Genomic DNA, 13,199 nt, shown 5'->3' with positions numbered 1-13,199 from the left:
CGCGGTTGCGCACTTTTACTCGGCTCTGCGAGCCATTTTTGTAGTCCATTATTTACCGACCTGAGGGAGCGGGTTTCTCTCTCCGCAGCGGGCCTCTTCGGACAGGTAAGGCCTTCACCTTTTTCCTCCTTTGTCTTCTCTTCCTCTCTTCTTACCGTTGTTTTCGATTTTTCTTTTTTTGTCGCCATCTTCTTTCCACCTTTATACTCACTTTTCTGTAACTTTTATTTCTGTGCCTTTGTGTTTTCCTTTGTTTTTCCCGACTTTTCTGGAGAGGGCTGGAGTTCACCGTCCGGCCACTACTCCATCACGTGACTCCAATCAGGCTTTATAGATATTGATGGATTTCTGTTACAGTATTGTGTATCAGGTGATATTTTGTTAATACAGATTTGAGAATAGTTGTTAGTTGTGGTTTTGTATTTTGTTTTCTTCCTTATCTATACCCTATTTAATTTACAAAGAAGTGTGCTGACGAGTGGAGCTGCTTCGTCTCCGTAAAATTTATATTCTTAATCAATCTGCCTTCTATCTAAAGACAGATCAATGAGTAAGTACGTATAGTGACTAGCAGCAATCATTTCCAACACAAACAGAATTAACATAGTACATGGAACAGGGCCTTCAGTCTATGTCTTTGCGCCAAACATCATGTCCAAGTTAAACTGCTCACACGTTTCATATTCTTCCATTCCCTTACATATTCATATGTTTATGAAAAAGCCACAACACAACTGTTGTATCTGCTTCCACTACTTCTCTGGGAGCCCATTCCAACCACCTACCACTCTCTGTGTCAAAATAAACTAATAAACTTGCCCATACTACTCCTTTAAACCCCCCCCCAATCCAACCACCACCACTTTAAATGTATATACTGGAGTTTGTGAAAATTTTACCCTAGGAGAAACATTCTGACTGTCTACCCGATTGATACCTCTCATAACTTTATAAACTTTTATCAGGTTCCCACCCCACCCCACCCCACCCCCACCCCCACAGCCCGAGAGAAAAGTAATCCAAATGTATCCAACCTCTCCTTAGTTCATGGCCTCTAATCCATATAACATTTTGGTCAATGTACTCTTTCCATAGCCCCACATCCTTCCTGTAATGGGGAGACCAGAATTCCCACAATGCATTTGCAGATGGGTTTTCTCTTTGAAGAAGAAACAAATGAACTCATATTTATAACAATGACTAAAATAATCAGATATAATAGAATAAAACATCACGAGAGGCCATTTAATACATCATGTCTGTCCCAGGTAAAACTTTGAAAGATCTCCCATACATTGCAGTATGAGTCAGCCAGATTTGGACTACAGAAACATTTTGACAATAAGTACTACGGTACAGAAAAAAAATAGTACTCAGAAAGCAAAACCCAAGTCAAAGAACAGAGGAAACAGAAATAACAACAACCTCTCCCATTAAAAACCAGGTGAAGGCAATAAATAGAGAATGGTTACATAAATTAGGTGCTTCCAATAAGTTTCAGCCACTGTTAACACTATGATTACAGACTGACTTTCAGTTGAAGAAAATACCAAATGATCTCCACCCTGCCACTTGTTAAGACAATAACCAATAATTCCCATGACTGCAATATTTTTTCTCTCTCTCAAAGTCTTTATCCAATTGCCTCTTAAGTTATTCTTAACCATGCCAACCTGATCATGAAAATTCTCTAGGTGTAACAAATCAATTTTCTTTATTTCCCCCAAGATATTTTGTAATTAACATTAAAGTTACATCCAGTTATTGAACTTCCTGCCTGTGGGAACAGTTTTGCATTGCCTAATTTATCCAGTGTAAACCTCATAATTTGAGGCATTTTTGACAAACTCCCCTGTCAATGTCCTGAGGAAAGCCATCAAATTTGCATTATATTTCTTTTTTCAAAAAAAAGGGAAGAGATTTTTTTAAAACTGGGATATTGTGCGAGAGACTTGAGAGCAGGGGGAGTCAAAGCTTTTTGGTTTTGGTCCACATATATAAAAAAAAGTAAGGATCCATGGGCCAAACAATATTATGCCCGGCAGTTTTCAATCAGTTACACTGCAAGAAAAACAATGTTTTTAGGCCAGTAAACCCCAAAATAACATATAACACTTTAACTATTGACATTACAGTATTTTACAGATGTGCTCACATATTATAGTAGGCATTTCTGTATCTGCTACTCTTAAATTTAATTTAAATTAATACAATAAAACTCTTTAAAACTTTCATTTGTAAAATGGTGCAAAATAAGAACAGGAGAAAAGATGAAGAAAGGGACAAGGCAGTCTAACATTTTCCTCCACACCTCTCAGTGAATAGAGTTCACGGCCCAAATATCTACCTTAATGATTATGATAAAATGTGTAAATCTGTAGGTAGACTATTAAAGTTTACAGATTCCTTGCAAATCAAAGAAACACACTTCCCCCGGTCTTCTGTGAAAAAATATTCATTTTCCCACCATATCAGAAGTTTTGTTAGCCCTTGCTTTTTTCCATCTTTTCGGATCCACCATGTTTAATCAACTGGGGTAAATGTTTTTATCGATGAGTAGCATTTCAACGGTTGGTCTAATCATTGTTCAAAATGGCAGTGGCATCTAGTGTTGAAACAAAGAAGTGCAATGTACATCCAATTCAATTTACTGTTAGTGACTTTGTACTAACAGGCCATGTTCTATTTTAATTTTCATCCTGGGCCACTTAAAAATGGGCCATGGGCCACAGTTGGTCCAGTCGCCATAGTTTGGCTACCTCTGGTGTAGTAATGCAATCAGTACAGCCATGAAGAATAGTACTGGCCTGGTGTTACTGGCTGAGATTGGGTGATGTAGATTTGATTTTCCATTTTGGAATTCATTGCTATTCTGATTTCCAATAATAAGGCACTCCAGTTTAGCAATGGAGAGAATGTTGTCCGCTCCAGGCGATCCTCCAACCTGCAATTGATATTGTACTGGACCTCAAGATTAAACAATCCTCACTATTTAAAAAAAAAAGGGTCATTGAATAAGAAGGATAATGTTTTGCTTAACTGGAGGATCTGACCCATTGATGGTTTTGAGAAAAAGCTAAAATTATTTATTCCAAAGTAACAAAGTCTGGCCGCTGAAGGTTGTGATTTTTAAAATTTATTCTGTGACGCCCTTGACTTTCCCAGTAGCATAGTGACTTGATTCCATTCAGCTTTCATAGTCTGAGAAAAAATGGAAACTTCAGTGAGCATACAAGAGGGTGACAATCTAATGAAAAGGGGGGTTCCTTTCCTGGAGTAGAATAAACTTCCTTTACAGTATGTTCAGTGATAATGGGTTGGGAAGATAAAAAGGGACTGGAATGCTCTCTTTTAGTTGCTACTTGATTTTTTTTAACAACAGGGGCTGAACAATTTGATGAAATCTGCATGTTATGTCAATTTAGCAGTTTGAAGTTTTTTTTTTGTTGCTTTTTGCAGAGTGAAGACAAGGTCCAAGGAGAGGTATGTATAATTGAATATACTTTGCTTCATTGTTGTGAAGCAACCGATGTCAGTTGACTGATGAAAGTGTTAGATATAATGTATGTTTACACAGGAATTAATGCAGTTTTACATATATTATCCATCAAAATAATGTAAGCTACAATTTTTTTCCAATCTGCAGTGCAGATGTACACTGATCAATGTTTGTTTTCTTTGTGTAATTGAATAGAGGATGTCTTGTGCAAGACATGTTGTCATTATACCCCAGAAATAAGTCCTGTTAATATCGAATTCTGAATTACAGCACATTCGGAAACTACGTAGAGAACTTGAATCTTCACACGACAAGGTTTCTGCACTTACATCACAGCTGTCTACAAATGTAGGTTATTTCTTTGTACTTCCTTCATGGTGTTAGGCATGAAATAACACCTCGTTCTCACCATCTGTTCCTAGATTTCTGTAGCAATAGTATCACACAGGCTCATAAAAGAGTGCCTGATGATGATGGAAATCTTGGGTGATTGAAAGTTAGTCTTGAGCATACTTAGTACCTTTCTCAATCTCAGGACAACCAAAGTGCTTTACAGCCAATGAAAGGCATGTTTGTTGTGGTGTTTAAGAAAATATATGCAAAAGATCAACTTTTTGATGATGTTGATCATTAAATATTGGTTAGGGCACCAGAGGTAAACTCTCTGCTGTAGAACATTTTTCACATTCTATATAGAGAATGCAGGGCTTTGGAGAGGGCAACATGGTGACGCAACACTTCATACTGCTGCCTCGCAGTTCCAAGGCCCTGGGTTTAGTGCTGGGTGGTGCTCATGTAGAATTTTCCTGGGAAAAAGTATAGTTCAATCATAAAACATTTGAAGAAGAAATATTTCTTGATCCAAAAATAATATACAAATCTGTACTGTTCTAGATTATTTCAGGCCTAGAAATTAAACGGAACACTTCACTAATTTAAACTGTTTCTGGTCTTTTGTGAACCAGCCTTTAAAATAGACAATGTACATTAAAAAATTTTGCCCTATTGCTTTAATGCTTTTTATCCCTCTTTACAGGCTCATCTTGTAGCAGCATTTGAGCAGAGTTTGACCAACATGACATCTCGTCTACAGAGCCTTGCCATGACAGCAGAACAAAAGGTCAGTAGGCCTCAAACTTTGATTATTCTGAAATCAAATCTGTAGGCCAAATCTCAATAAATGCCAAGTCCATGACATCCATTAGGAAGGTGAGAGTAGTGAAACGAGGAAATAGCAATCAGTTCTGCCAAGCTAAACCTATGGCAAGTTCTACATAGCTAAGGTACCTCTTGATCACAGTCACTAACTGCGTGGGAGAGAACTGAGAAGAAGAAAAAAAATTATCAATAGAAAATTGCCATCTGTTCCATCTTTTACCAGATGGTTGACAACAGGAGTTGCTGCTTTATCAGGGAAAAATACAGAGGATTCATTACTCATTGATGATAATATTCTGGAAGTTGTGTGAAGGTGATGTTTATGTTTGAGAGACAGTACTCTGATATTAATATGAAGAGAAAACTCTAATAGCAAGTACAGTCTACTTGAGAAAGAGAAAATGAGCATCTTGTAGCAAGAAAGTGTGGAAAGAACGACACACTCACAAGGAGTCGAAGTCAAAGACTGATACATTGCACTGGCAACTCTGCTTATCTTCTCTCTCCCCTGCTGATGACAGGAGTGACATTGTGGCAGCGCCAATCTCCGATTGGGCGGTATTCCTGCCTTTGCTCATTGTTTCCCGCCATGCAGGTGGTCACCTGGGATGAAGGTTGTTGGCCCCCGTGGGGTCTGCGCAGTCACCGCATTTGTCAGCCATTTTATGTACTGGGTTGCGTCCCGGTTAGCGGGCCACAACAATCTTCAGTAAAGCAGTAACCAGGACATTACCTAACCCTGGCATGATTGCTGTTTGCAAATTTAATGTCGGTGTGTGAACTCCAATATACTGAACAATATTCCAGTGTTTTCATATTAACACCTAAGTTTAAGACAAGAATGATAAATGTCACATAACCATTTTGTACATTTAAACCTAATAGAACAGAAGCAGAGGGTTTTATTTACTCTTCCCCTCTCCTCCAGATGCAGAAATGCTTCAATTAATATTTGCTCTCTTGGATAATTCTTTTAATCTTTGAAACCAATGACATTTTTAAGTAAATAACATTTAACTGACTCTGTATTGTTCAGAGTCCAACTGCAACCCTTTAAGATGTATTATTGTCAATATCAGATTTTATTGTCCTGAATGTCACAAAATTGGTTATTTTGTGGTAGCATTTCAGTCTAAACATTTATATAAACCATATTACAATATAAATAAAAATACTGCAAGAAAAGGTATTGTCTATGGTTTATTGTTCATTCCGAAATCTGAAGGCAGAGGGGAAGGAAGTTGCCTTTGTGCCACTTGTTTTAATTGTTGGAAGCCCTTTCCTGAATTTTTGTTTGCATTCCACTGAGGGGCATGTCGTGCTATTTTTTTCCCTCTATCAAAGGACAATACCATCAACCGGCACCCCAGTTTCCACCCTTTACCTACAAACCTACACCCTTTACCAGACAACTATGTAATAATTTTCAGTGGCTAATTAACCAAGCCAACCACAGATCCTGGGGATGTGGGAGGAAATTCTTGTTCACTGGAAAAATGTACAGAGCACAGGCAGTCAGGATTGAATCTCGGCTGCGGAAGCTGTGAGGGGGGCAGGGTGATGACTGGGCCACTGTGGCACCAATTAATGATTTGACACACCTCAACTGTTTTTGAGATTCGGTGAGAAAGGAAAAAGAGAATGGCAGACTACCCTGTGATGATGAGAATAACCTGAAGTAATTCCCATTGAGTAACATGATTGCAACAAATCTACTTCAGTTTTAAAATACAATTTAATGAACATACTGGGTTTCCCCAGGAACGAAAAAAGAAACAGGTGCCATAATTTACTCTACTTCGTGCAACATTATAAAATTTAAAATTTTAGTCCGTGAACTTCTGGAAGTAAATTAGAAATCGAATGTGGTGATAAATTTGGAATCTCCTCTAATATTTCATTTTGAAGCAGGTGGAATAATGACAAAATTCTACCTTTTTCGAAAGTCAATATATTGCTACATTATTCCGATTAAGTTAACCATATAACCATTTACGGAGCGGAAACAGGCCATGTTGGCCTTTCGAGTCCACACCGGTTCACTGATTTTGTGCGCCCTCTAATGGTCCCGTTCTTCTTCTTCTTAACCAGGGTCTCAATATCTCTTGAAAACCAAGGTTCCGTACACCTTCCGTACATCTTACCTGCAATTCAGATCCTTGATGTAAAAAAGTTAGACAGAGTTTAAATTAAACAGGCCTTAGATAACTTGCAGAAGCTGAAATGCATGTTTATAAACATTAATGTCATTCATTTGGGAGTACGTTCAAACCCCAAGACTAATGTACTTCAATCTTCACAGCATCTTCTCCTTTTGCCACATTACATATTCACAAAATTACTATTATGGGGGGCTCAGATTTCAAATTCTAATATTTTTGCTTCAGCACGGACCCCCTCTGCCACAAATGACCACGTGGTTTGCTCAATTTCTCTTCCTTTAGGAAAAAAATATAATTGCTATACCAACGCATTAGTCTTTTATTTGAGCAATGCTTTTAGCACTGTTTTCAGGATTGCTTCCGATTATATATTTTGCTAAAGATTAAGTTCTTTCATTGACGGACATTTTTTTGTTGTTGTCTTAACTACAAACAGGACACAGAGTTATTTGACCTAAAAGAAACTATTGATATGTTGCACAAAAAGAATGCAGAAGCACAAGCAGTTATACATGGAGCCTTGAACAATCCAGACTTAACCCCCAAAGGTATTTATCACTCACTGGATAGTGGACGTTCTTGAATGGTTGGACAAAGGCTAGCTCACCTTGAACATTTATATGTATTTAATTCCAATTATCCTTTTCCTGATACATGCATTATTCTCTATAAACAACAACTATGTAATAATTGTGCAATTTACCTCACGTCCAGACTAAATGAATTTCAGAAGTCCCAGTACAAATTTCCAGGGGACAGCTGTATTATGTAGGGGAGGACAAATTTCTAGCCTAAATATAAGCCAAACTGAAAAGTTGTCCTTCTTTAGAATATAGAAGATACTGTCTGTAAGGAGTCTGTACGCTCTCCCCGTATCTGCATAGGTCTTCTCCAGTGTCCTCCCACCATTCAAAAATGTACCGGGGTTGGGGGGGGGGGGGTAGGTTGATTGGGGGTGAAATTGGGCTGCACGGACTTGTGGGCTGAAAGGGCCTGTTACTGTGCTGAATATCTAAATAAATAGAATTGTTCAATAACATGAAGGCCTATGAATAAGTCTCAGAAACCAACACTTTTCAGGCACTAAAGGGTCTTGAGAGACAAGACGTGTGTGAGAAACAGAAGTACCTTCACAGAATTTGCTCGAGACAAAAATTGAGAACAAAGAACATTTATTATACAACAATGCAAAGTTGGGTGCTTCCCCTTACCCTGGGAATACACACATACACTGGGGCTCACCCAACTTTTATACAGTTTATTTCAGTATAGAAGTACCCTCCCCCTTACATTCTTCTGCCTCCTGGATGAGTTTGGCATTAGGCAATCCTGTCTGCCTACGTGCTGTTTCTGTGAACTTGGAGGACCAGGGGGTATCCAATCATGTCATTGTCCTTATTCACAAACTTGTCTTTGTTCTAATTCACACCTTCCGGACTCTCAGGGCTACAACCTTCTTATATGCAGAACTTGTCTAAGGCTAGAAGACCCTTATCTTATTCACTAACTTTACTTCCTACATTCTATTATCTCTTCTTTCTTTGGCTTGGCTTAGCGGACGAAGATTTATGGAGGGGGTAAATGTCCATGTCAGCTGCAGGCTCGTTTGTGGCTGACAAGTCCGATGCGGGACAGGCAGACACGGTTGCAGCGGTTGCAGGGGAAAATTGGTGGGTTGGGTTTGGGTGTTGGGTTTTTCCTCCTTTGCCTTTTGTCAGTGAGGTGGGCTCTGCGGTCTTCTTCAAAGGAGGTTGCTGCCCGCTGAACTGGGAGGCGCCAAGATGCACGGTTTGAGGCGATATCAGCCCAGTGTCGGTGGTCAATGTGACAGGCACCAAGAGATTTCTTTAAGCAGTCCTTGTACCTTTTCTTTGGTGCACCTCTGTCACGGTGGCCAGTGGAGAGCTCGCCATATAACATGATCTTGGGAAAGCGATGGTCCTCATATTGGCTTTAATCATTACACATATATCCATACTAGTTTCCTCATCTTCATATTTTTATATCAGTTTTACTCATTTCTCACAATCCTCACTTTTCTTTTAGCTACGTTTTGTGAATTCTCAACTGGAATGTATTACTTATAAATTTGGTCTTTTTCCCAGCGGGTCAGTAAACGAACTGCAGTCTCAGCATCATCAGACAGAATTAGGGAAACATACATCCTTTGGGTTCTAGTGATCTGACGAGGGGTCCGTGGAATTAAATACTGTACACAAGTCTTTAGGCAGGGGAGCACCATAATGGCCAGAATAGCGAGTCCAGCTGCTATAAGGGCTGTGGGTATCAGACTCCAGTTACCAATAAAAAGTCTAGTCCATCCCACACCGGACCAAGGTTGCCAAGTCTGAACCTTGGCATGGGAAGATTTTCGAACTCCTGAAGAAGTGTCTTTAACCGCCTGACCGTTGTGAGCATTGTCATTAACCAGTCTTTCACAAACGCTGCCTTCAGCAGCCAACGAGTAATCGAGAGCCAGGCGGTTTTGTTGAACTGTGGCTCGTATCTGTCGTCATTCTTCAGCCCATAAATTCAGGGCCATCACTGTCTGTTCGGTGATGATCTCCAAGGCTGGAGACTGATTAAACGATTTAAATGCCAAGCAGCTGTGGTGTTCTGGAGCAGCCTACGTCATTTACAACTGGAACTCCCCTTACAGTGGTGGTTCTTAACATTCCGAATGTCTGTGTTACCCAAAGGATGCTTTACAGGAGACCAAGTTGGGGAGGGGTGTTTCTTGTCACTTAACCTGTGAGTTGCAGCTTGTCTGCGAACATTAGCATAAGTATCACTGAACCTGTGAGTTGCAGCCTGTCAGTGAACATTAGCATATGTATTCACTCTATCTCTGCTACATGTACAATCCTGACTACCATTCTGTCTGTCTTTGTCCCACCATCTCCTTTGTGCTATCCCTTTAAAACTCCTCTCTTTAATACCTGTAGAGGCCAAAATACAAATCAAATCTACTCCTCTAGAGCCATTCTGTTCCCCTGGTCCATGTTGGGATCCTATATTAACCCATACCCCACTATGACTATACTTTATATCTATGCCCTGTCTACATTCTAAAGGTAAATAATTGTCACCTCTGCTGCCCCTATTCCAGGAGGATTTAATACATCGTGAGTAATTTAGGGATGTCCCAAAAACGGGGAACCAACAAGTAAACAATACAGTAAATGGTAAAAACAACATTACAGCACTTTTTCCCGGCGTAGTGTAACTTTCAGATCAGAAGGATGAAGGACTGCATGCCCGGTGGAGGGTAGATTATCAATGTCTTTAGTCCGTGGATCAGCAGCTTGTTTAATTCATTGTATTTGATTCCACCCCTTTTCTTTCATTTGCACTGCAGTGTCTGTAATTAAAAGTACACAATAGGGGCCATCCCAGACAGGTTTTAGTTGGTGATCTTGCCATGCTTTTACATATACCCAATCACCAGGTTTAATAGAATGAATAGGATACTCCAGGGGTGGGCAGTAACAGCTGCATGTCTATTTTCTCCGTGAGCGCAGCCTGTTTGGCAGCTGCATCTGGCTGTCTGTTCCCCTGTGCTTCAGGACTGTCACCACTTTGATAGCTTCGTACATGAACTACAGCTATTTCCTCAGTTAATGTAAGAGCATCTCGAGATTGGACAATTAAGTTTTCATGGATAAACTTTTGTCCTTTTCCAGTTATCATTCCCCGCTCTTTCCAGATCTTCCCAAAGGTGTGCACTACACCAAAAGCGTATTTTGAGTCCGTGTAGATAGTGCCCACCTTGTTCTCTAACTCTACAGAGGGCATACAATTCACAAGATTGTGCTGACCAATTACCGGGGAGGCGACCGGCTTCAATCACCACTCCTTCTTTCCCATCCACTACACTATGCCTGCTATAGCGAATGCCATCAATGCAACAGGAAGATCCATCAATAAACCACCTTTCACCCTCCTGTAAAGGCTCATCGCTTAAATCCTCTCTAATTTTGGTCTGTAAATCTATTACCTCTAAACATACATGCTCTAATTCTTTTATGGTATTGTCAGAATTTGGAGAAACCAAGAAGGCTGCTGGATTGTGTTCTTTATTCGTAATCAGGGTCAAATCATCCCTATCCATTAGGATCGCTTCATACTTTAAAATTCTAGAGTCTGTGATCCACCTTCCAGCACATTGTAAGAGAATATTGCGGACTGTGTGAGGGGTGTGAACTATCATCGGGGCACCAAATGTAATCTTTCGTCCTTCCTCAACTAAAATAGCAGTGGCTGCGATGGCTAGCACACACTCTGGCCAACCACGACAAACAGGGTCTAAAACTTTTGACAGAAAAGCAACTGGCTGTCTACAGCCTGTCCTCTCTTGTGTTAGTACTCTGGTGGCTACACCTCCTTTCGCATTGGTATATAGGTCAAATGGCTTATTTAGATTGGATAAAGCCAACACTGGGGCACTAATAAGACGCTGTTTCACCAAGTTAAAATCTTTAATCTCTTCCTCTGTCCAGACAACAGCTTCGCCCCCTAGAATCGTGAGTTTATCATAGAGAAATCTGACCAGGCTAGAATAATTTTCAATCCAGATTCTACAGTATCCCACTAAACTAAGGAATTTCCGAAGTTCTTGGGCATTCTTGGGAGGTGGGATCTGTAGAATACCACGTATCCTCTCTGGACTTATTTTCCTAGTTCCCTGACTTACCAGATGACCTAAGTATTTAACTTCTGATTGAACAAATTGTAATTTGGATTCGCTCACCCTGAGACCCTTATTCTCCACAAAATTCAAAAGTTCAACAGTATACTGTTTAACTAATTCGTACGTTTTTCCCGTAATTAACAAATCATCAACATATTGTATCAACTGACAATTCTCTCTCTGAGGAGCCTCGTCTAATATTTGTTCTAAGACCTGGCCGAATAAATTTGGTGATTCTGTAAAGCCCTGTGGAAGGACCGTCCACCGGTATTGATTCTTGCGTCCAGTAAAAGGATTTTCCCATTCAAAGGCAAACATGTTTCTGCTCTCTGTTGCTAACGGACAGGTCCAAAAAGCATCTTTGAGGTCAATCACACTAAACCATTTACTATGGGGACCGATTTTACCCATTATTGTATAGGGATTAGGTACAACCGGGTGATAGGTGAGAATAATTTTGTTCAGCTCCCTCAAGTCCTGAACTAATAGATAGGTACCGTCTGGTTTTTGGATAGGTAAAATTGGGTTATTAAAAGGTGACATACAAGGTTCGAATATACCATCTTTCACCAACTGGTCAATTACTGGCTGCAGCCCCTTTCGGCCAGCCATCGGAATTGGATACTGCTTTCGTCTAATTACTTGCTCAGAATCTTTTAAAGTAACTTGCAAGGGAGGAATATCTAACACTCCTCTATTGCCTCTTTCTGCCCATACTCCAGGATGTATTAGTTCTCGATCTTCCTCGCTTAATACATACAATTGAACTCCGATACCCGATTCCTGTGGTCTGGTGCCGATAGCCAATTGGTCCTGTAAATCTCGTCCTAACAAACAAACTCCAGCTTGGGGAACTAGTAAAATATCCTCTATTATTATCTTTTCTCCCATTTGTATTCTTACATCCCTTAATACAGGGACCGTAAAATCTCTTCCTCCTACTCCCGAAATCATCACTGCCCCCTCTATCTTAACACCCTCGGGTGGTTGTAAAATACTAGACCGGGCTGCCCCAGAATCTACTAAAAAGGTCATCTTGTCACTGTGGGGTTCTATGCTTAAATTTACCAATGGTTCTCCATGCAGCCTCACGGTGTGTATTGACTGAGAACCATGACCCCCCCCCCCTATTCATAATCTGTTTCAATCTGGCGGACTCTGGCCTTACCCTACCCTTAATTTAGTCTATGTGTCGTCTGAGTCCAGTGTGTTCGTTAAATGAAGTGATAGGAGAATCAGTTTATTACACAGCATAAAAATAAAGCTTAACAGAGCTCTGGTTCAGCCGTTAGTTCATAGGTCACCTGCACAGTGAGCTATTCCTAAGACTGACCTCTACTGTCCAGTCTCTACAGTTTATATAGCTCAACCTTATCATACAGAACAAAAGTTGGCTTCCTTTGCTAGATTTCATTATCATACAGAACAAAAGTTGGCTTTCTTTGCTAGATTTCTTGCATAAGATTTATCACAAGTAATTTCCTGCTCTGCAGTTATCTGGGGTGTAGAGCTCCCATCTTTTTTTAATCCTCAAGGTCAGAATATCCTGTTGTTTTGATCAGAAATCAATTCATACCCCAGATATTTCTAATTATTTCTTTGTTCTCATCTGGCCATATTCTTCTGTTCTACTAAACACCTCCTTCTGTCTTAGCTTCTTACTGATTTCCATTCTCTTTGTTTCTGACAG

The 13,199-nt window shown here is 40.0% G+C and overlaps 1 protein-coding gene across 7 annotated transcripts in view; it reads left to right on the top strand.

The window, feature by feature from the left end:
- The window catches only part of LOC138765026 (neuron navigator 1-like), a 674,255-nt gene that overhangs the window by 601,017 nt on the left and 60,039 nt on the right, over positions 1 to 13,199 (top strand). For all 7 annotated transcript variants that reach the window (XM_069941668.1, XM_069941670.1, XM_069941669.1 and 4 more), the window contains 4 exons: positions 3,460 to 3,483; positions 3,770 to 3,847; positions 4,536 to 4,619; positions 7,256 to 7,367. In XM_069941668.1, coding sequence (XP_069797769.1) covers positions 3,460 to 3,483; positions 3,770 to 3,847; positions 4,536 to 4,619; positions 7,256 to 7,367 — 298 coding nt within the window. The remainder of the gene's footprint in view (positions 1 to 3,459; positions 3,484 to 3,769; positions 3,848 to 4,535; positions 4,620 to 7,255; positions 7,368 to 13,199) is intronic.

The sequence above is a fragment of the Narcine bancroftii genome, chromosome 5 (assembly GCF_036971445.1).
Source record: "Narcine bancroftii isolate sNarBan1 chromosome 5, sNarBan1.hap1, whole genome shotgun sequence".
Taxonomy (NCBI): domain Eukaryota; kingdom Metazoa; phylum Chordata; class Chondrichthyes; order Torpediniformes; family Narcinidae; genus Narcine; species Narcine bancroftii.
The sequence above is the reverse complement of the archived record's forward strand: the minus strand, read 5'-3'. Positions and strand labels throughout refer to the sequence as shown.